At 40.7% G+C, this 23,861-nt stretch overlaps 2 protein-coding genes across 2 annotated transcripts in view; both read left to right on the top strand.

Moving 5' to 3' along the window:
- Positions 1–15,583, top strand: part of Ap1g1 (adaptor related protein complex 1 subunit gamma 1) — an 84,133-nt gene extending 68,550 nt beyond the window's left edge. Inside the window, exons 16-23 of the mRNA XM_087900381.1 lie at positions 417–544; positions 2,236–2,340; positions 3,160–3,301; positions 3,491–3,617; positions 5,523–5,630; positions 5,750–5,910; positions 9,392–9,490; positions 11,464–15,583. Of these exons, the coding sequence (XP_087756507.1) occupies positions 417–544; positions 2,236–2,340; positions 3,160–3,301; positions 3,491–3,617; positions 5,523–5,630; positions 5,750–5,910; positions 9,392–9,490; positions 11,464–11,565 (972 nt within the window). The 3' untranslated portion in view covers positions 11,566–15,583. The remainder of the gene's footprint in view (positions 1–416; positions 545–2,235; positions 2,341–3,159; positions 3,302–3,490; positions 3,618–5,522; positions 5,631–5,749; positions 5,911–9,391; positions 9,491–11,463) is intronic.
- Positions 15,584–19,572: 3,989 nt separating this feature from the next.
- Positions 19,573–23,861, top strand: part of Phlpp2 (PH domain and leucine rich repeat protein phosphatase 2) — a 74,399-nt gene continuing 70,110 nt past the window's right edge. Inside the window, exon 1 of the mRNA XM_085681747.2 lies at positions 19,573–19,720. Within this exon, the coding sequence (XP_085537873.2) occupies positions 19,622–19,720 (99 nt within the window). The 5' untranslated portion in view covers positions 19,573–19,621. The remainder of the gene's footprint in view (positions 19,721–23,861) is intronic.

Below are 23,861 nucleotides of genomic sequence, written 5' to 3'. Positions count from 1 at the left end.
TGGATTTAAATCTGTTTCAGTTGGACTGGGGGGTGTAGTTGGATTATTGAGTGCTAGATCAGTAGTGGTTCAATCCCCAGTACCCAACACAAAAACATGACCACTCATGTCTCACTCTTTTCCATAGCAAATGGAATTCTGGTTTCTCTTACTCTTTGGGCGTGTTCATGTTTCCATTTGCTCATTGAAAGGTTGACTTTTGAGAACATTTTGGCAAGTCTTGTATGTATGTTTCTTCTCCTTCTATCACTTAAAATATAACCTATTCTTAATTGCCATTGGTCATTTTTAAAAACATGCTCTGACCAGTGGTTTAGCGTAGCACAGACAGTAGGAGAGACAGCACCACCAGCTCATCTGAGATGCAGGCTTTAGTTTCCAATGGCTACATGTTGCAGCTTCTTTTTCCTCCCCAGGTGACTGAAGATGAAGTGTTGGATATTTTAGAAAGTGTCCTGATCTCTAATATGTCCACCTCTGTCACACGAGGTTATGCTCTCACTGCCATTATGAAGCTTTCTACTCGATTCACCTGTACTGTAAAGTGAGTATTGAGGAAAGTAGAGTGAAACGTTGTTCTGTAGCTCCGCTTGTGTGTACACTTATCGAACCAGAGGTTGACGTCTGGAGCATTCTACTATCGCTCGCCACCTTAAGTTTTGAGCTTACTTATCCATAAGCTCACTTATTTAAGAAGTTGGCCAGAGAGCTTCAAGAATCTGTCTCTGAGTGTCCACCTTACTAGCACTAGGGTACAGATGTGTACCATCACACGTTGCTTTTTATAGGTGCTAGCGATCCAATCTCAGGTCCTCATACTTGCATGAGAATCACTTTACCCACTGAGACATCACCTCCCTCCTTGTTCTGTGGCTCATTTGGTAGAATATTTATTTGCCTAACATATATAAGATCCCAAGCACTGCAGAAACAGGGTGTAGATCAGATGTCTGTGGTCATCCTTGACTGTATAACTAATTTCAGGCTGACTTAGATTACATGAGACTCTGTCTGTGAAATTTAAAAGCTTATTATGGAAAACTTCAAGAATAGACACAAATAGGGCTAGAGAGATGACTCAGTAAGTAGTTAAGAGCATTTGCTGCCCTTGCGGAGGATCGAAGTTTAATTCCCAGCACCCACTGGTGGTTAACAGCCACCTGTCTCTCCAGTTGTACTGATCTGATTCCTTTCTCTAGCTTCCTCAGGCATTGTACATACAAGGTGAACTGATATACATGTAGACAGGAATTCAAACACATAAAATAAACTTTAGATAAAAAGAAATAGAAAAAATAGAGATAATAATGATTTTTCACTTACTTAATACCCCACACACACACTCAGAATGATCAGTTTGTAGTAAATCCTCATTTTGTTCTGTCATTGTCTCACCCTACTGTGGATTATTTTGTAGCTAAAGTTGTATTTTTACAATCCAGTTTTTAACATTTGCCCCTAAAATTTTGTATTCTTTTTTTGTTTGCTTTTGTTTGTTTGAGACAAGATCTTCTTTTGGACTGCCTTGGAATCCAGAGATTTGCCTGCCCCTGCTCTCAAGTGCTGGGATTATAGGCGTGTACTACTATACCTGCCTTCCGTTTTTTTATATTCTGAAATATTGGTGTAGGAATAAAAACGTATGTGTGTGTGTTTAAATCTTCTAAGTTTTACTTGATGCTATTTTGAGTAAAAATTGACTGAGTCAATTATCCAGACAAAGTTAGTTTTCCTAGAGTTTCTATTTCATTTTCAATGTAAGACTTCATGAAAATTATAATTTTTTTAGTATTCAGTTTGCTAAGTGGAAGAATTTATGGTGAACATTCCGATGCTAAAACCTTATTTTTAAAGTTACTAAGAAAAGAATTGGATAGTACAGGTTCCTTTTGTGGCAAAATGATGGATACTTTTGTTGTTTAAGATTTTTTTTTTTTTTTCTCCTGGGCCTTAAACAGATATGCAAGTGCTGTATCACTAAGCTGTGTTTGAAAACCTCAAGCAAGTTTAAAGAGGTGGAATAAATACTTAGAAATCTGTCATTACATTTAGAATCATATAATTGTGAATGAATTGAGATAAGACAATGGTATTCTGTTCTTGAAACATGTGAATTAAAGAAACATAGATCATTAAAAAAATTTAACCAGGAAACACTGTTTTTAACATTTTCACTGCTTTATTATGAATTTTCTGTTTTCAATACTTGATTTCATTTGTCATTTTATCCTACAGCCGAATTAAGAAAGTGGTTTCTATCTATGGAAGCAGCATCGACGTAGAACTCCAGCAGAGGGCAGTAGAATACAATGCACTTTTTAAGAAATATGACCATATGAGGTAAGCAAAATAAACCAAGCCAATATATGTCCCTCTATGATTCTGAGTAACTTGTCCTTGTAGCCTGTGAAGGAGATACATTACTTGTGTGGCACTCACTGAGTTTGTAACCCTCCTTAGTTTTATTGCTTGGCTGCATCTGTTTTGTCCATTTTTCTCTTCTGCCTAACTTCCAAAGAAATAAATGTATTGAGCCGGGTGTGGTGCGGCCTGCTTTCAGTCCCAGTACCTGGGAGGCAGAGACAGGTGGGTCTCTGTGAGTTTAAGGCCAGCCTAGTCCACACAGTGAGATCCAGGCCAACCAGAATTAAGTGGTAAGACCCTGACCCAAAATAAATAAAGAAAAATTATTGTGTGTTTTTCATTGCATGCCTCCCCCTATATAAAGTTTGTATTTTTTTCTTACATTTTATTTGGCTAAAAGACAGTTATTATCCTTTTTCAAGAGAAATAATTTTATTCAAATCTCATTACTTCAAACATTTGGTGTTTTGCCCCTCCACCATCTTCTGTTATATAATACTCAACTCATGACTCAAGTCTGCTAATATCTGTCAACTTACCTTCCTTCATCTTAGCCTCAGCTACTGGGGATTTAGGATATTTTATTCATTCAATATTTCTTGCCTATTCTTAATCCATTTAATAATTTAGGTCATATATATTCTTGTAATCCACCTTCTACTTTAGTGTATATGTTGGGTGGGAAGGAGAGATGCTTCTCCCTATTAGGCTTCAACATTAATCATTACTGGTGATTGTTTTATGCAGGGAGTCTAGGTTAACTGCCTAGAATGTAACTACTTCAGATTCTTCTAGGTCTGCCCTACTTGAAAGAATGCCTGTCATGGAAAAGGTGACCACAAATGGCCCTTCTGAGATTGTACAGACAAATGGAGAGACAGAACCAGCTCCACTAGAGACGAAACCACCACCCTCTGGGCCACAGCCCACCAGCCAGGTAGCCTTTACTTGTTTGTCTGGGGCTCCTGGTGATATTTTAGTCCTTGTAGCTTATTTCTTGGTTGATATCCTTTGGTAGTTTCTGATTGCTTGATAATTGCATTTGTTGATGTTAAGTATTGAAAAAACTTGTTAAATACACTTTAGACAGATAACTTATGAATGAAGGTGTTATTTCCTTATTTAGGCCAATGATTTGTTGGATTTGTTGGGAGGAAATGACATAACACCTGTTATTCCAACTGTACCTACCAGCAAACCGGCTTCTGCTGGAGGAGAACTTCTTGACTTGCTGGGAGACATCACCCTAACAGGTGAGGCCAGACTGGAGTTACTGTTTGGATAGCAATAGAGATCTTAGGGGAGATGATACTGACAGCACTTTCCAGAGGAGTCAGCTGAGGCTAGAAGAGTCTCTAAGAAGCCAGGGTAGCTGCCATGTTAATGCTCAGGATAATCCAGAGGGTTTTCTTAAAGGCTAACTTAATTTTGGAAGGATGGGTTGTTTCTAGTATTTTAAGATAGAAAGGTCTTCCTTTTTGAGAATAGAAAAAAGTGTATTTCCAGCCAATTCTGTTTTTAGTTGGTGCCTCAAAAGGAACCTTGTCCAGATGTCTTTCTGATCATGGTTAGTTTTCAACAGCTGTGGACATTTGTGGTGATGAGTTAACTTACAACCTTCCATCCTCCCTCCCTGCTTTTATTAAAGCAACCAAAGGAGAAAGCACCCATCATTAATGTGGCCTTTTTTTGTCTTATTTATATGCACTAGTCATTTGTAACTGATGTGTCCAAAAGTATCACTAAGGTGTGTAATTTTATCCTAATTGTTATGTAAAGTGTGACTGAAAAGTTGGTGTCTTTAATAGTACAAAGGAACTGGTGGCCTTGTTGTCCTGAGAAGAAAACAGCAAGAGGTTCTGCTCTCTGCCTGCTCCAGATGATTTCCCTAAACACAGCAGACTTCCAGACTTCACACACACACACACACACACACACACACACATCACTGTGAAGCCTTGCTTTGTAACTTGCTTTGTAAAACCTGGCTGGCCTGGAACTCAAAAAAGAGATCTGCTTGCCTCTGCCTCCCAATGGCTGGGATTAAACAGATGGGCCACTATGCCTGGCCCAAAATTTATATCTTAGCACAGTTTAAAAAAGCAACTTGTTTTATGCCTTTATAGTCATTTACAATTAGTCAATTTCAGGGTTGGAGATGCAGTTATTGGGTAGAATGACTTGCCTAGCATTCACGAAGCTAGGGTTTTATCCCTAGCATTGATAAGCCTGGTGTTATAGTACACACCTATAATCCCACCACACAGGAGGTGAAGGCAGGAGAATCAGAGGTTCAGGGTTATTTTTGGTTACATAGTGAGTTTGAGGCCAGCCTTGGTCTGTAGATAAGGAGGGGATAGGGTGTAACGAGAGAGACAATTTTAGATCCGCAGATGTCAAAACTATACTAGGTAACTGAAAACCAACATTAGTTCAAGGTCTTCATGCTTTTAACTCAATTTTAAAATTTGACTTTTATTTCTTTTTGCGTGATTTGTAGATATGATTTCGCCATGTAGTCTAGTCTAACCTTTAGCTTGACTCTTCCTGCTTCAGCTTTCTGTGTGATAGAATTACAGTACTATGCCACTGCGCCTGGCATGACTATATTTTTCAATGCTTGTCTAATATTTTATCAAGAAGTACAGTATTAGATGAGCATTGTGGTACATGCCTATAATCCCAGTATTTAGATCTTGAGTTCAAGACCAACCTAAGTGCCATGATGAAACTTTGTCTTAAAATGAAACCAAGCAAGCAAGCAGCTTCAGCCTTATTATATGGTAGAATTGAACCCCCTTTAAGATTCCCTTTTAAGCAAAAAAGAATGAAGGAAAACCCTTGTTGTTCAGGTTCTTTTCTATAAATTGCTTGTTATATATCTTGTCACTCTTTATTTGGGTTATCTTTTTCATTGAGATATTTATAACTTGAATACTTACCCATTTGTTGTTGTATAATACACATTTTCCCCTTACTTGTGGTCTCTCTTTCTTAGTGCTAATTTTTGATGAACAGAAGTTAAAGTATTTGAATTTTTGGCTCTCCTTGTTTGGTCTGTACTTTTTGTATACTGATTAGGTATCCTTTCTTTAATTTGAGTTCATAGTAATTACAGTGTTTCCCTGAGAGTAACTTTCTTTTGAAATCTGTTTTAGGTGCTCCAGCTGCTGCTCCTACCCCTGCCTCAGTGCCACAGATATCCCAGCCCCCCTTCTTGTTGGATGGGCTTTCGTCACAGCCTCTCTTCAATGACATTACTCCAGGTACAGCTATCATTTCCATGGTCAATTGAGCACCAAGTGTTGGTTAATGAGCAAAGGGAGTACTAATTCTTCTGTCATTAACTGGCTCCAGTATGACTGATCTTCCTGTATTTTCCCAGGCATCCCCTCCATCACAGCATACAGTAAGAATGGCTTAAAGATAGAATTCACCTTTGAACGGTCAAACACCAACCCCAGTGTAACAGTGATAACGATACAGGCCTCTAACAGCACAGAGCTAGACATGACGGACTTTGTTTTCCAGGCTGCAGTACCAAAGGTACTACAATGTCTTCCCTGCCTTTTTCTTTTGATTAAAAATTAGCTAACTTTGTTTTGTGCATTTGGTGAAGAATATATTTAATGTTTAGAGATTAAATTTTCAGATTTAACTTAACTCTGCAGTGTTACAGAACCCTTGTAGTTTATTGAAGCATGTCATTTTAGTGAATACTTTTACTTTGTTATACACTCTTTAAAATTTTTATGTGTATTTGGGTGGATCTTTGTAAATGTATGGTGTGTGTGTGTGTGTGTGTGTGTGTGTGTGTGTGTGTGTTCCTCCACTGAGGCCAGAAAGGTTTACCTGATCCCCTGGAGCTGGAATTATAGGTGGTTATGAATTATCTAAGGTGGTTGCTGGGAATTGAATTTGCATCCTCTGGAAGAGCAGCAATTGCTTTTAGCTGCTGAGCCATCTCTCCTGCCCCAGTTAACACACATTCAGCTGGGAAAATGAAAGAAGATTCAACTGGATGTGGTGACATATGCTTGAAATCTCAGCACTTGCGAGGAAGAGGCAGGAGGATTCCCATAAGTTCAATGCAAGCCTTGTCTAAGTAGTGAATTTTAAACCAGCCAGTGCTACATACATAGTAAGACTTTATTTATTTATTTATTTATTTAAAAAAAAATAAACTCAAAACTGGGCAGTGGCGGCTCATGCCTTTAGTCCCAGCACTTGTGAGGCAGAGGCTGAAGGATCTCTGTGAGTTCAAGGCCAATTTGGCCTTTAGAGCAAGTTCCAGGACAGCCCGGGCTACACAAAGTAAACCAAAGCCTAGGATTAGTGAGAACTGAATTTTACAAGGTGGTAAGTTAGTGCTTTGAGTATTCACATAGGGTTAGTAATATAGTGCTAAAGATCCAAAACCTCAAAATATAGCAGAATTAAAATATTAATTATGATAAAGGATTATTTGGTAGCTAGTCACTAGATTAGAATTAGAGAATTTTAAAAACCGTTTATAGATATTTTAAACTTTTACAGTTACATTCATTCGTTTTGTTTGTATCTGCACCTGCATTCTTGTACGTGGGTGCATACACATGTCATAGTGTGTACACCTCCAGCATAATTGATATTGGAGAACAACTTTCTACCTTGTGGCTTCAGGGATTGAATTCCAGTCATCAGAGTTGGTAGCAAGTGCCCACTCTATCCCTCAAGTCTCAGAAAAAAATTTCATGTCTTGATACCTGAGTGAAATATTCTTCCCTCATTAACCTCCAGTTTACTATTCTTCTTTTGTTGGGGGAGGTGTTTCCGGGACAGAATCTCTCTGTGTAACAGTCCTAGTTGTCCTGGAACTAGCTCTGTAGAGCAGGTTGGTCTTGCATTCATAGAGATATGCCTGTCTCTGCCTCCGGAGTACTGGGATTAAAGGTGTGCTCCACCCCCTGCCTGTCCCCCCACCCCCTGCCTCTAGTTTACTATTGATACAATGACTGTTTTGTGGATTGAGGCATTTTAAAATAACAAATTGTAGTTTAAGGAGTATTTTTGTTTGTTTTTGAATACTGAATAATTTTTCCATGGAATTTAGAATGAGCAGAGTGCAAAGGTTTTCTCTGAAAGATATTGATTCAAACTGTAGAAAATACACAAGTAAATGAGCGGGCTCTTCCAGTAGAATGTTAAAGACCGGTATTAGGCTGTAGCTTTCCAATCACTGGCTTTCAGACTAGGCTAATTTAATCTTTCTGTGACATGTGCAGCGTGACATTCAGACAGCATGCATTTGGAAGCTGACAGTGGTTTTTTATTTTTTCTGCTAGTTTGTATATTTTTTAACTTTGGCTCATATTTTTTCAGAATAATTAATATGTTTTTAAAGTGATGTGACATAGTTATAAGTCACTTATAAGTTCTAGAGCTGTTCTGTTTTGATCTTAGTCCTAGGTGTGTTACATGAAGCAGGTCAATCTCTGAGTTTGTTTCTTCATCTGCAAAGAGAGGTGATAGTGAGAGTTACTTCCTAGTGTCGCTTTGAATAATAAGTTTCTTATATTGGACATAACTGGAAACACTTTTCTTGTGTTCAGTGCTCAGGAAATGTCAGCTGTTACAACTTAGAGTTTTATAGTAATTATGTTACATTGGCCTAACAGCATCACCTTTGCATGGCCTTTTTTTAGGTGCTGTATAAGGCATTGCAGTTTGCTAATGTATCTTGAGCTTCAAAATTCCACACTTCATAGATTCTACTATGTAGTTTTCCTTTTTTAATGTCTTTGAAATTGAAATGCAATTTGAGTGATGCCTTAAAGCTGAGGTTGTGGCTCTGTGGTGGATCACTTACCTATATGTACAGGTTCCTAAGTTTGGTTACCTCCTCTCATGCCATAGAAACATAAACGTGATATCTTGTCATAGTTTAATGGGCAGCTTTTTTTTCTTCCTCAGTGTAATATATAATAACTATTTAGCTGGGCAGTGGTGGCGCACACCTTTAATCCCAGCAATCGGGAGACAGAGGCAGGTGGATCTCTGTGAGGTCATGGCCAGCCTGGTCTACAGACAGGCACCAAAGCTACACAGAGAAAACCTCTTAAATGTAATAAAATATATTAGCAACAGCATTTTTGGCTTACATAATTTATTTGATAATACAATTATAAATGATAACCAAAACAAAAAGCTTGTGCTTTCAGTTCGACTGTTTCCTTTTCTAATTGAGCTTATAAAAAAACTTTTCTACCTCTCTGGAAAGGCTCTTTGTAGCCACTTAGCACAGTATGGCTTACCTAGCCATACTTTCTTGTTCCATATCTGTAAATAGATACAAACTTATCTACATTTGACAGATTATTATGTTTGGCTTATTTTGTTCTTTTGCTGTTTGGGCTGGTTCTGCAAGTGCTTTTTCTGTTAGGGTCTTGGGTCCCTGCTGGCACAATCCTGAATGCATTTATGTATTAACAACTGGCTTTTTCAAGTCATTCTTCTCTTGTAGGGGCAGACCTTGGCATAATCCACATTATGCAGACTGTAGAAAACAAAAGGCCGAGTCTCTGAAGCCTAGTCATCAGATTACACAGAAGCATAAAGGCCTGTAGTTAGTGACTAGTATGTTGGTTTATTCTGTTTGGAAAGCTTTTCTTTTAGGTTCTTTTGATTTTGTTTCAGGCCACATGCAACAGCTTGCATAGTTGATCAGTTACTGCTAAGCAGAGTTTCTAGAGCAAGAATTGGCTACTTTCTGAAAAGTGATAGCCTAGCATTCCCTTCTTCTAGAAATGGGGAAGTGGCAGGTACCTTTTCAGTTTTCTCAGCTAGAGACCTCACTGGGATTTTACAAATTCAATGAGTAACTTTTCTGCCTGTATACTAAGGGTTGGTATCTGGAAAACAAGCACTGGACATAATTTAGGGAAACCTGGGACTTGACCCATCTGCTTTGTGTTTAACTTCTTACTTGCTGACATCTCTGAACTAATACTGCTGCTTTTTCTGAAGAGTGCCCTTTGTTCCTCTGTAGACATTCCAGCTGCAGCTTCTGTCTCCTAGCAGCAGCGTTGTCCCAGCATTTAACACAGGGACCATCACGCAAGTCATTAAGGTTCTGAACCCACAGAAGGTGAGTAGCACATTTGGAGCAGTCTATATAAGGTGTGAACTCATTTTCTAATATAAGCCTTTGCTTTTCTTTTTCTGTTTCTTGTTTGTTGTTTTTTTACTCATAGTTAGAGAAAGAGATCTAGGAGAATGTCTGATCTAACTTCCTTGTTCTTTTGTAGAGATAAATCATGTCCACGGACTAGTGATATCTTATTAAAATGCTACTAAAATTCTCTGTTTTGAGGATTATAGGAATAGGTTTGAGGATTTAACGGAAATTTAAATCTGAGGTGAAATCATTTGCTGAGTCAGAAGTTCATATTTACTGCTGTAATTACTAAGTATGGCTGTCAAAACTGGAAGCATTTTGAGTGAAACACTTAGATAAAAAATAGCATTAGGATGCAACTTAGCAATAGTTTCACTGTATCTTCTCAAAGAAATACACTGGTTTTATTTAAACTGCTTTTATTTAATAATTAACTATCTGATTTTCAAACTGTTTTGAAATGGTCTATTTTTTTTCCTCTCACGCTGATTGTTTCCTTCCCCTGTATTACTTTGCCTTTTCTGTTATTTTCTGTTTGATCATATCATTAGTACAGACAAATACACATTATTTTCATCATTTGATACATGGAACAAACTTTTAATGTATTCATATTTGATAATTGCTACATAAAGTAAAATACACCAAAACTACTGCTGTTACTTAGGCACCCAATTATTTTCTTTTATGCTTTCGAAATAGAAACATTGATGTTGATGTTTACCATGGGCTTTGTAAACCAAGCAGCAGTTGACTCATGTAGATCATGCAGTGGCGTGTTCCATTATTTTTCTAGAGACTTGGACAAAGAGTTAAATCTTTTGTGCCCCTCTACATTGTTCCCAATGTTGGGGTCGTTCCTGGTATTCTTTATATGCGTGTTCTCCATGGACAGATAGGGTGATTTTATTTTATTTATTTTTTTTTTTTGCTGAAAAAAAAAAAGATTTTATTTTATTTTTTTTTCAAAGTTTATTAAATTATGAAAGTTTCCATTTCCGCCCCTCCTCCCAACACCCTCCCACTCCTCCCCTCTCCCTCCTCCTCCCTCTCCATCCCTAAGAGCAGTCAGGGCTTCCAGCCCTGTGGGAAGTTCAAGTTCCTCCCCCCTCCCTCCAGGTCCAGGAAGGTGAGTATCCAAACAGACTGGATCCCAAAAATCCAGTATATGCAGAGGAAACAAGTCCCAGTATCATTGTCAGTGGCTTTTCAGAAAGGCTCCGGGCCAGCCACATTCAGAGAATCCGGCCACATTCAGAAAATCTGGTTGGATCACATGCTCGTTCAGTCCCAGTCCAACTGGCCTTGGTGAACTCTCATTAGATCAGTCCCTTTGTATCGGTGGGTGATTGCACCCCTCGCGGTCCTGAGTTTTTTTTCATGTTCTTCCTCCTTCTGCCCCTCATTTGGACCATGGGGGGCTCAGTCCGGTGCTCCAATGTGGGTCTCCATCTGTATCGCCATCCATCGTCGGATGAAGGATCTATGGTGATAAGCAAAATCTTCATCAGTATGGTTATAGGCCAAGGCCGGTTCAGGCACCCTCTCCTCTGTCTAGAGAACAGTCTGGGGATCTCTCCTTGGACCTGGGATCCCATTTATAATCAAGTCTCTTGTAAACCCTAAAATGACTCCCTTAGTTGAGATATATTCTTCCTTGATCCCATATCCATCCTTCCTCCCTCCCCCCATCTCAGTCCCCTGAGTTTTCCCCATTCCTCCCCTACTCCCTTCTCTCTAACCCTCTCCCCTTCCAACAACCCTCCCACCCACGCCCCCATGCAGCCGAGGTTACCTGGGACTCTTGTCTATTTCCAATCTCCAGGAGGATAAGTACATGATTTTCTTCAGGTTCACCTTCTTATTTAGCTTCTCTAGGATCTCGAATAATAGGGTGATTTTATTTTAATAAGTTAATGTATGGTTCTCTTTCCCTTTTATAGCAACAGCTGCGAATGCGGATCAAGCTCACATATAATCACAAGGGCTCAGCAATGCAAGATCTAGCAGAAGTGAACAATTTCCCCCCTCAGTCCTGGCAATGAGGGTCCAGCACCATTCTCATTCTTATCCCACTCAATCAAAGGAATTCTGGGAAGGAGGTTGTGATTGCTGGCAAGTCCCCCCAACTGTACCATGGGCATGAGGAGCTGAGAGAACTGTCGAGGAGGGTTTTCCTCAAGTTACTGCTGTCCTTGAAGCATCGGTAAAGACTAATGTCCTCTCCTCCACTGTTGAGGCTGGCTGCTTCTGGAGGCTACTTTGCACTCTTCCTCCTCTTCTCCCTTTTCCACACTTCACCCCTGCCATATTTGCAGCCAGAATCAACATTCTCTGGGCCACTGAGGCAATCAGCAGCTGGTCTGGAGGAGAGGACTGGAGTTGATGGCAAGAAAACACTCACTCTGTCTCTGCAGCAGAGTGGCCCTTTCTTTCTACTGTTGTATCTCTGTGGACTGGGCAAGGTGGGGTGTTTGTTCCTCACTAGCTGGCTACCATCATAAGGCGCTTTTACATCTGGCATTTGGAATGGAATTTGTAACAGTGGACATAAGGGAGCCCTGCCCTTTTCTGCTGGTTCTCCCAATGTTTGAAAGAGGCATTAGGCTCCTGGTAGCCTTTTCTGTGCATTGCTGTATACACACAGACACACATGTATGTATGTATGTTTGTTTATATATATAAAAAACTGGTTAGACCTTGAGAGGTTGTTTGTAAACACTGGACAGATGCAGTTCAAAGAGCTTTTGTTGAGATTTGGCATGAAGGATATGGTGCTCTATTTGTAATAGAAACTTCCAAGGCTCTTCCAGCTCCCCATTCTCTCCATTCTTTAGCTGTAGTCATGAGTTCTCTTTCCATGATTTTCAAAATCAATTTCCCTTAAAGTGCAAAGTGGACACTTTCTAAAAGATACATGAATAGTTATTAATGAACAATGTTTCTCCTAAGCCTGTCACTTGCCTGTTTAAGCTGTGGTAAATGGGTCAAAAGAGGAGTTCAGTCTTAAGGAGCAGACTCTGTCACAAAACACCATGGCCCATAGGAAGAGCGTACCAGACTTAGTCTGGAGCACACTGGAGTCAGCTTATCCATTGCTCCAAACCTCCCTTTTAATTTCCTGAGCCTGGCTTGGACCTTGGCATTCCGTTTTAATTCCTTCTTCTAACTGGAACATTTGTGTTGTATCTGTAACACTGGCACTGAAATAAAGACCACACGGTTAAAGAAATCTTTCCTATATTGTACTTTATGGTGTTGAAATGAAGCCTTGTAGCTTCTTTGCCCCCTATGTGAGAGCAAGTCTTCTTATGGTCACCATAGCGTAGGAATATCCTTTCCTGAGTCTGAGAAGTTGGTCTTTTGAAAGAAACCAGTCTCATGAACATCTGCATTAAAGATTTGAGCTTTTTAAACAGTAAGAGTGCCGTGTGCTTTTTAGAAAAGACCCTGTTGTCACCAAGACTTTATGTTGATTAGCTGGGTGACTGTCCTGTAGTACATGATGAATGTACTGTATACATTCTGGTATTCAGGCACCATGTCTAATATACTGCAGGAAAAAGGAAAAATGGGGCCTGCCTTGCTTGTAAAGCATTGCGGTTGTTACCATATTGTACAGTAGAATGACACTTTGACTTCAGTTTTAAACCTTGATACAAATCTCCTTTTCTCCCTGTTCCATTTCACCACGCCTTTCCTTAAAATCTTCAGTGTCTTGTCAAACCTAGCTCTGTATCAGATGCTAGACTATTCCTAACATTGACAAACTGGAGATGAACAAAAGGCTCCAAAAAAGGGAAAGCTTCTGGTCTTTCTAATAGTCTTTTAAGAGCAGGATTTGCTGAAACTTACCGACTGGGTAAATGGACAACTGAGTTACAAACAGGATCTCTCCTGTGTTCAGGAAAGTGAGTGAGTGCGTGCGTGTATAGACAGCTGCTCTGCCTGTGCAGTAAAAGGCTTCAAGGCTTCCTGTGGACAGATTTCATTGGATGGAGATTTAATGCTGTGAAACATGATAGGATTAATGTTATATTGGTGGATTTCTTGAATAGAATTGTCTTAACATTCCTCTTTGTGTGGAGGCTTTTATTTTTTCCTTTACATTCGTAGCTAACCAGCTCAGGTTTTTGGTTGCTATTTGTTGTCATTGTTGTTGAAATGAATTGGATCTGAAGAATTCTGCTCAAGACCAAGCTGAAAGACAGTGCTAGCCAAATGGAGCTGGAAAGATCTCTGTATCTGCCTGGGTGATCAGAGTTTTGAGGTAGAGTATGCGATCATCCATGGCTTTTTCGAGAAGGAATAAAAATATCATGGCCTTAACACAAAGGGTGCTGTGTAGATTTGAATTTATTTCCGAGACGACCTGAGCACCATGCCGACGGACTAGCAGCCAAATAACTGCCTAGGATACTGATGGTTGTGAAGACTGTTCCAGATGATTGGATCTTTGAAAGCTTCGGCGTGCCTTCTTAGCTTCTAGGGTCAGCAGTAGTTAACTTCTCACTTGGCCTTGCAGCTTAAAGGAGAAATCTCTTCGTTTCTGTGAATTTTTGCACATTTCAGTCATTCCTTTCCCACATGTAGCCCTTCAGGAGGAAACAGATTTGGGTGGATTTGACAACCTCAGAGCCATTGTGAAGCAAGTGATTTCAGTGGCTTTTGAATAAGCCCAGGGTAATAAGCTGTGAGCCCCACTTATTGACAATTTCACTTGCACTTGTACCTCATTATTGCCTTCTTTGAGGAGTAGTTTTTATGCTATCCTTCTTTCCCACCCCAGAGTCATCCTAAAGGAAATTCCTCTAAGTAATCTAGAAAATTGTAGGAAGGGTGCTCTTCCGCGACGCTTCTCCCACACTGCTTTGGTTCTGTTCCCTTGAGATGGTTTAGGGAGGCATGGAGGTTTTCTGCTGTGTATAATAATCATCTGTTAACTTCAAGGTCTTTTTTCATTTAAAGCAACATTCCTCAGTGTAACATTGCAGATACCCTTTCCTAGTTAGAGGTGTGGTTTTTAACCTTTGTTTGTCTCCCTCATATACGAAAATCGACTTTTACAACTGTCCAATACTAATAGTTTGGAATTTTCCATCTCCAACATAACATGCTTTCCATTTCTCTTTTCCTTTAGAAAAAGTTGGAAGTTAGGGAATACTGCTTTTGTGGTTCTTCATTATCTTCTAAATCGGAATATATTTGGCCGTGAGAACTAGGGGAAGAAGGAGTTTGAATAATGTGTATTTTTTTTTCCTAGTGAATATATTTTAACTATAGTGTCCTAAACTGAGAGGGAACAACAACCAAAAAAAAAAAAAATATTCACAGTTTGTGGTTGGGAGGGCTGTGTATGCCGGTCTATTTGTCAGTCTGGGTGTGGGGGAAGATCACTGAAGAGAGAACTGCACAGGAAGTTCTGAAATTTAAAATACTTCTGGCCAACTTTGGCTCAGGAGGGTGGGGCTGTTTGTGGAACTGAACGTGAATACCTTTTTCAAGCAATAGCTATGAGTGGGTCCCGTGGACAAGGTTCCATTCCCAGAACCTGGAACACTTAAACAGAAGAAAATGCAGAAGCAGCTTGAACAGTTGCTTCTTGCTTCTGGCTTCCAGATGGAGCACTGGAGAGTTTCCCCCTAAGAACCTGCGTTTGCGCTTTGTGTGTTTTGTTTTTGTTTTTATTTGGAGACCTCATGGGAAAGGGCTTCTGAACTCTTTCCTCTGTGAACTCCCACTGTGTTCTGTAAAGTCCTTTTTCTTTCACGATGTTGTAAGTTACATTTTCATTAAGCCCCATCACATCTTCTTTACTGTACAATTATTAAAAGGCTGTTACCAAGTGGGACAGCTAATGAAGTTCTAATTATTGCAGACATATTTTTGAGATGTAAAAAAAAAAATAAAATGAAATGATAAGTCTTAGAGGTGAGTGAGGAATAAAATGGATGTAAACATTACATGGGATGCATTTGAATTCTGCTGTGTGTATTGTCTTTTGGTTGAAACAAATTATGAACAGTGACTAATAATAAAAAGTCAATACTCAATGATTTAAAATTTGCTGCCTTGCTTCTTACATGTGAATCATAAGCCTTGGATGAATTCTTACACCAAAGCTTTGAGCTAGACTGGACTTTTTAATGTTCCTCAGTGCAGAAATCTCACCAAGAGAAGAAACAACATTTTAAAAGCCTAGTAGATGTCATAGGCAGTGAAAAGTCTAAAAGTGGACATTTAACTATAACGCAATTACTATCTATTGTGTTTTTTTTTCTCCACATAGGTGAATTCTCCAGACTATGAAGCTAGTAAGATGTACTATGTCTTGAGGACACTCATGTTTAATTATAAGTTATGTTTTGTGTTTCGTTTGTTGACTTGATTATTTTTGGTGACTTGATAGGGAAAGGCCTGACCAGCCCAGGTGAATTACATTTCATGGCTTGTTTTGTACAACTCATGAATCGTCCCTCCTCTCTTCGTCCCTCCTGGTGTATGTGTGTGTGTGCAGGCCAAAGTCAGCCTCAGGTGTTGCTCTAACGGTGTTGTTCCTCAGGAGCCATTAACCTTGATTGGAGACAGAGTCACTCACTGGGATCTGGGGTTCAGCCATTAGACAAGGTTGGTTGACTAGCGAGGCCACCTGTCTGCACATTGACAGTGCTGGGATTACATGAGTGCCAGCTGATGGGATCCAGGTCCTCATGCTTGCATGTCAAGTTGTCTTCCCAAACGTCATAGACTTTTTTGTTGTTGTTGTTGAAGGTTGAAAACTTTTGGTTTTCTGTCAACTCTTATGATCCCTAACATTCCCTTAAATGAGAAAGGAGAAGCTATAGCTTCTAGATTGAAGAGGGGAAGGGTGTAGAACTTGGCAAATTATCTACTTTTTGCAGCAGTGCCCTTTGGCACCATTTGATAACATTTCTATAAACTTGTCTTTTACATGGCTTACTTAAAATTCATCATTGTTTCTCTTAAGTAAATTTAGCTGACACACATCTAGGTATAATTAGGTGAAAATAGAAAAGCTACAATTTAGTCAATAAACAGAAACTAGACATTCACTTAACAGTGCAGTGAATTGTGCCCAGGCTTGAACTTCAATCCAGAAATACAAAATTAATTTTAATCACTTTAACAACTTTCCTGTGATCTCCCCAGTTCAGCGGTCTCCATATGTAAAAAATAAAAATGTTCAATGAGCTGGAGATGCAGCTGAGTGTTAGAGTGCTAGCCTAGTTTATATGACGCTCTAGGCTCACTATAAAAGAAGAAAGAGAAATGTTCAAAGAAAAAAATCCTTCAAACTTTGAAGTCAGCTAAACAACATTTGGAACCAGAATACAGAACACCTAAATCTGCTTAGCCTATGAACCTGGATTTGGACCTAAAGATGACTTGTGGTTAGTGAAAGAATGGGAACTGGATATCAGTGAGTAGACAAGAAACTCCTGGCTCCTCTACCAAAGTCTTCAGCTTTCTTTCTCCATAGTGTACTGAGAGGTAGAGTTGTGTGTAGGGCCTCATAGGAAGGAAATGGGGAGGAGGGATTCTTTGCCCTGGCGTGATTTGTAGTGGGAGCCTGCAGTGAGGGCAGATGGTTTTTTATATACATATGCTCTCTCTCTCTCTCTCTCTCTCTCTCTCTCTCTCTCTCTCTCTCTCACACACACACACACACACACACACACACACACACACACACAAATCTTAGAGGAATTTATTTTTAGGGTTAGTCTCAGCTGTTCACCATTTCCAGAAAGTGTGGTTACATAACTCTTGGCATGCATAGTACACATTGCCTTGAACTGGGGGCGCGCACCAAATGTGACCTTTGTAACAGTATGCTGTGTTAACATCAGTACATAATTTGAAAAGGAAACATCAGCAGACTATTGAGGATGAGCTGGATCTGAAGTAATGGGGACCTTTAAAGGTAGCTATATATAAAAACTCATCCCTTAAGGACCACACTTGGGGTATTTCTTTTACAATACGTATTGCCAGTTTGAAGTTGTAAATACTTTTTAGTTTTTAATAAAATTAATGGATTTATTTTGAATTGATAGTGTCGACTGCTATTCAGATAACTAAAAAGATAACCATTTACAAAACATTGCTGTTTCCTAGTATGAACTCACTGCTGGACTTGGGACAGGACCAAATGTGGTAAGTCACATGAGATGTGGAACCGGTGATCTGCAGTACCTCAAGAAACGCTTTTGGAAGCATCCCCAGCTACTTGTTTCTGTAGCTGTCTGCTTCTGCTTTCAGATTAGTGCCTTTGTTGAGTGTTTTTGTTGAAAAGTCACTCAGAAGCTGTGAAATAGAAATCCAACTAAAGCAGGTAGATTTCTTGAAATACTTTCAAAGTGGAAGGGAAACCCTGGGAAATCTTTATCTTTCACCTTCTATTAGACTTGGCATAGAGAAACCATGTTTACTATATTGAAAGAAAACTAAGAAATGAAGGTTGGAACTGTGATATGGTAGATACAAAGTACTCATATGAAGACAAGAATACCTTTTATAGAAAAAATAAATAGTATGAGGCAGAACTTTGGATGCAAAATTTTATCTTGACATGTAATTAACTTCAAATTAAAAAACATCTCAAGACAGGTTCTATTAAATCTCAGATGCTCTTGCTTTAAGCCCATAATTAAAGTACTCGACAAATAGTTGGATAGCCAAACTGAAGCACTGGATAATAGCCATTGCCAATTATTTAAGAAGTTGTTTCGCTTTTTAATTCTTTACAAGTTGACTGGAGATCCAACACATGCATAAAAGAGGAAAGCCTAAAAACGAAGAGGTTTAGACGACTCCTTGCAAACTTTAGGAGCAGTTAATGCTAGTAATATTTGGGAAATCTAGAATTTCAGAATTATAATGGCTACTATGAACCCCTGAGTTAGGCTCTCTGTGTGTTTTGTTCACTACACCTTGATAACTGCCAACCGGATGTTAATTTTAATTTAGTTTTCCCTTTAAGAATCAATGGAAGGGACTGGGTCAGTGGTTAAGAGCACTGGCTGCTCTTCCAGAGGACCAGATTCAACTTCCATCACCCACATGACCATTTACAACCAGCTGTAATCCAGGTCCTTCCTGAGGATCGGACATCCTCTTTTGGTCTCTACCACAAGGCATGCAAGTGTTGCATAAGCCTAACACCCATAAAATAAAGGAAGCTGGGCATGGTGGCACACATCTGCAGTCATAGCACTTGGGATATCGGGCAGGAGAATCAGAAGTTCAAGGCCAGCTATGGCTACCTAATGAGTTTGGGGTCAGCTTGGGCTACATATGTCTCTGACTTTAAAAAATATCCGAAAGAATTAGATCAAGTAATTTATACAAGTATAGATCTAATAATGAGTACAAATAAGATTTCGAATTAGGCAGACTCATAATTTGGTGCATTAACCACAAAAATACTACCACTTCAGGAACTAAAAGTCAACGTTTAAAATAACTTTGCTGAGTTGAGCCTTGCAAAATAATATAAGGCTTACACAGCATATTACTGTTTGAGGCAGAGAAAAGAATTCTGATACTTTGACTACAAGGAACATTGAAATGTGGCTGGAAAGTGAAGTGATGTCTGCGTTCTTGAGGTTTGCTGAAGAATGTTGCAAGCTATCTCCTGAGAGAGGAGAGTATATGCAACAGTTCTTTCATTGCCAGTGCGTGCGAGGTGACAGGCACATTTGAAAGCAGGAATAGTCTTGGATAGAGGATTTCAGCGTCATCGTCGGTGGAGGGCGGCATCTTGGCTATCTTCACAGGTGCAGGCCTCACCTGCTTCTTTTCTCTGGCTTCTCCCTGTGCCTAAGTCCACTAAACCCAAGATGGAGCGCGGCGGAGGCTCACCCCGCAGTGGCGCTAGGCTCCAACATTTCTGCTCCAGCTTCTACAGGCCGGCAGCTACGCAAGTCCAGCGGGGCCAGGGGCGGGGCCGCCAGGGGCGGGGTGAAGGGGCTAGGGGCGGGGTCTAGGCGGAGGGGTGAGGCCTCCCGCAGCTCGCGCGCGCCTCCGAGGCTCGCGCGCTGTAGCGCCGGCCGGGCGTCTCTGAAGCCTTGGCCGCCCATGGGGGAGGTGGAGCCCGGGCCCGCGGGCCCGCTGGAGCCCCCGGAGCCACCTGAAGCGGCGGCGTCTCGCCGGCCCGGAGGGATCCGGGTCCTGAAGGTTAGGCGGCAGGGAGCGGGAGGGCCGTGTCCACCTTCGCCAAGCTGCCTGCTGCCCGAGGCGGCGGGCGTCCCCCGCCCTGCGTCCCTCCTGCACCGGGCTGGGGCGCCGTGGGCCTGCTGTGGCCTCTGTGCCGCGCCCCCGTCCGGGCCTCGGCCGCATGGGTCCCCGGCGCTGCCCATCCTTAGCCGCCGCCCGGCAGGCCCACGACTTCGGGCCGCCGCCGCCCCCCCCGCCCCCGCATCCCTGGGGCGGCCGTCGCCTCGCCGGGCCTAGCCCGGGGCCCTGGGGCCGATTCTGGGGGGCGCGAAGGGCGGGCCACTCTGGCAGAAGCCAAGCGGCGAGTACGCAGGGCGAGGCGGACACCTGAAGACATCACCACAGCAAGAGAGGATGGCGGCGGCGATTGGCCAGGCGCCGCTGTGTACGCGGGCTGCGCCGGCTGGAGCGGCCACACTGCCCTCCGGACTGACTCCCCGAGTTCCGAACCCGCGCCCGGCTCTAAGGCGCGACATCCCGCGCTCCCGCCTTGGGGACCGTCCCGGAGGATCTGCTGCCTGGGGACTCGCTGGGCGTGTTGCGGGGGTAGTGGTGGGGAGGAGGAGCAGAGCTCGTAGGGGCACTCCTGCTTGGCTGACAATCCGGGGAGAAGGCAGTGGGGGTGCCGTTATGCAACAGGCAACTAAGCGGGGCTTTTTGCTAGAATCAGGAGAGTAGGAGGATAGGAAAACAGATGCCGGCGAAGGGGAGTGGAGCCTTGAAGGTGAGTGATGACAAGAAGTTTCTGTGCGGGAAGAATGCAGAAGGTGAGGTGAGGTCAGCAGAGATGGTTAAAGGGTGGCTAACTGGGTGGAGTTCTCCTCTAACCTCTGAAATAGTGCGGAGAAAATTTTCTGTAGGTTCAGTGTATAAGTCAAGTGGAATGGAATTCCTCTACTGTTCTAGAAGAGGAATCGACAGAATTTAAAACTTGCCAAAGAATGAGGGAAGAAAATTGAGATTTAATGTGTTTCAAAAACAGTTTGCCAAACATCGAAAATACATATTGTTAAAAGCAAATATTAAGTAATTAATTGAGATTGTTGTTGAGTAATATTTACTCTTACTGAAATTATTTAGTAAAGCAGCACAAACGTGGGAAGGGCAGAAAAGTAGATTTGACACACTCAATGAATTAATGAAACCAATACTCAGTAAAATATAAATCGTATTTTCTTTCGCCCCCCAGTCTTAATGCATAGACTTAAAGAACTTCTAGTAGTTTATCTTAGACTACTTTTTAACTGTTACCCATCCTGGAATTTACTCAAGCATAAAGGGGTGTAATTACTGAAAGTCTATTACAATGATAGCAAATAGCAAACTATAGATTGTGAGTAAATTCAATAAAAACAAAAGTTCTGCAGACCCAACTTAGCAGGAAATAGTTTTGAGAGGCATGTAATGTCTTTTGGTATGTAAAAGATGAGCAATTTTTAAAAAACCTCGTGACCTTTTTTGGTCGTGTTGAAGTGGTAAATTGTGTGAAAGAGAAATGAAAATGTTTATTGAGAACTATCTTTCCCTGGTGCCCAAAGTTCCCATTTTGGGGTCATCAGAAAGATTCCAGTGATTGATTAGTCTTGACTCTTGATCTCAGTCTCTGGAGATGAGAGCCTGGCTGGAGGCCTTTCTATCCCTTGCTTTCCTGCAAGTGGTAACACTTTACTCCTTCTAAGACCATGGAAAATAGGCCTTGTGTTCCTCAGACAGAAATTCTCTTAAGTTGATGAGGGGTTCGCTTGCCCCAGTGCAGCCTATAGAGCATACACAGGTAAGCTGAAAACTTTCTGAACCTTGAAGAATGTCATAATTGCCCACATGTTTTTCTCTGAAGATGTTTCTAATGACGTCTCTAGCCTAGGGGTATAGCTCTGGGTTAGGAGGAGACTGGTGGTAGAGGGTGTGCTTTGAATGTACAAGGCTTTGCATTTATTCCTTGGTCCCAGCTTCAGAATACTAACACTGATGAAACAGGAAGGAAGAAGACTTTTCCTTTTATACTTACACCCAATACCAAATCATGAAAATTATTCTTAAGTCTTTATAAAAAGCACAATATAACCAAGTCAACATAACTTACCCAGACTACATCAAGGACCATTTGGCTGTACAGGGAGGGCCCTGGGACGTTTTATTCAAAATATACTTCTAAACCAGGACTCTGGGCTTGTACCTGTAGTCAGAAGGCTGACGTGAGAAGATCATTTAAGCCTAGAGGTTCAGGGCCAGCCTGAGCAACATAGTAAGAGTGTATCTCAAAGTTCTAAAATTTATCAAATTACTGAACAAGGCTCAAAAGATTTTCAGATGTTTTGTATGATTTTGAGATTATGGTTTTGTTAAGTAGGAGATGATAGGAGATGACAGCCAATCTAGTTTGTGAATATTATGATTTAATTATTTTTGTTTTATTTATTTATTTGTTTAAAATTTTTGAGGCAGGGTTTTTCTATATAACAGTCTTAACTATCCTGGAACTCACTTTGTAGACCAGGCTGACCTCAAACTCATTGAAATCCACCTGCCTCTGCCTCCCGAGTACTGGGATTAAAGGCTGTGTCACCACTGCTCTTCCAATGATTTGTTTTTTCTTTAAGAATAGTTTTATATTTTTATCAGAATATATATATATGAATATATATCTCAGAATACACACACACACATATTTAGTTGTGTGCATGTGCATGCTTGTGTGCATTTGTGTGGACACTAGAGGTAGGTGTCAGGTATCTTTCTCTGTTGTTCTTCACCTTATTTTTTTGGGACAGGGTTTCTTACTGAACGAATTCTACTAGAATGGCTAACCAATAAACCCTCTGGGTCACCACCTTCCAGTGCTGGAATTTCCTGTGTTTGCTGTTACTTACGTGCAGGGAATTGAACTCAGATCCCCATGCTTGCTTGCCAAACACTTTACCAAATGAACTATTTGCTTATCCCTAATTTTTTGTTTTTGTTTGTTAGGTATTATTTTCTTGAGACAGGATCCTACTATGTAGCCCTGGCTGATTTGGAACTTGCTATGTATTTCAGGTTGACCTAGAACTTTCAGCAATTCTCCTGCCTTTGCTGAGTGCTGTGTATGGTTCTAAACAACTACTACCAAAAAAATTTTAACCAGTTGAAATGCTCCTCCTCTCCCTAGGACACACTCTTCCTGATCTCTTAGAAATACTCCACAGTGTGATTGTGTTTTAAAGCCCTTATTTTAAAAGTTGAGTGCAGAAACATCTCATACCTTAAGGTATTCTCCATTCTGATGGAACTGACTAAGGATGAAGACTGACCAGGCCTGTTTTGATATATGAGACTTCTCTGTATGGTTTATCATCTTTGAGCTTATCATAGCTCTCATATATTATCTTTATTTTTAGATTCAAGTACTGGCTGTTGAATTTGTAGCCTACACTGAAATGTTTTAGCTTTACAGTTAGACTTTAATATTAAAATAAAATTAGGCCTGGAGGGATGGCTCAGCTGTAAAAGGCTAGGCTCACAACCAAAAATATAAGAGTTTGGTTCCCAGCACCCATGGCTGTCCCTCCAGGTACTTAAATAAAAACGATTAAAAAAAATAAATAAAAATTTTTAAGTTTTATTTGATTTTATGTAATACATGCTGGTGTCTGTGGAAATCAGAAGAGGGCTTTTGGTCCCCTGGTTTATGAATGGTTATGAACCACGGTGTGGGTTCATGGAACTGAACCGGGGTCCTCGGCGAGAGCAACAGGGGTTTTTAAGTACTGAACTGTCTCTCCAATTCTGACTTTTAAATTGTAGTCTTTGTACACATGTTTGATATGATGTATGATTATAATTGTGTTCCCTTTTGAATAAATTTGTGATAACAGCTTTTGTAAAAGTAAAGGAGAAAGTAAAATGTCCTCAAAGGAGCAGTTTCAAGCTAGTTGGCTCTAAGAAATTGAAGGTTGCTCAGAGGACAGTGTCACCTGCAACATTAAGAATTTCTTTCTAGCAGTTCCTCTTGTGTTAGGCAGTAGAGGAAGACATTCCTGAGAAGGACGCACTAGGTAATTTAGCAGTGGCTAATAATGGCCCAAAAGTCTATCTTCGTCATTACTGCTGTATGCTTTTGCTT

The sequence above is a fragment of the Myodes glareolus genome, chromosome 22 (assembly GCF_982192425.1).
Source record: "Myodes glareolus chromosome 22, mMyoGla1.1, whole genome shotgun sequence".
In the NCBI taxonomy this organism is placed as follows: domain Eukaryota; kingdom Metazoa; phylum Chordata; class Mammalia; order Rodentia; family Cricetidae; genus Myodes; species Myodes glareolus.
The sequence above is the reverse complement of the archived record's forward strand: the minus strand, read 5'-3'. Positions and strand labels throughout refer to the sequence as shown.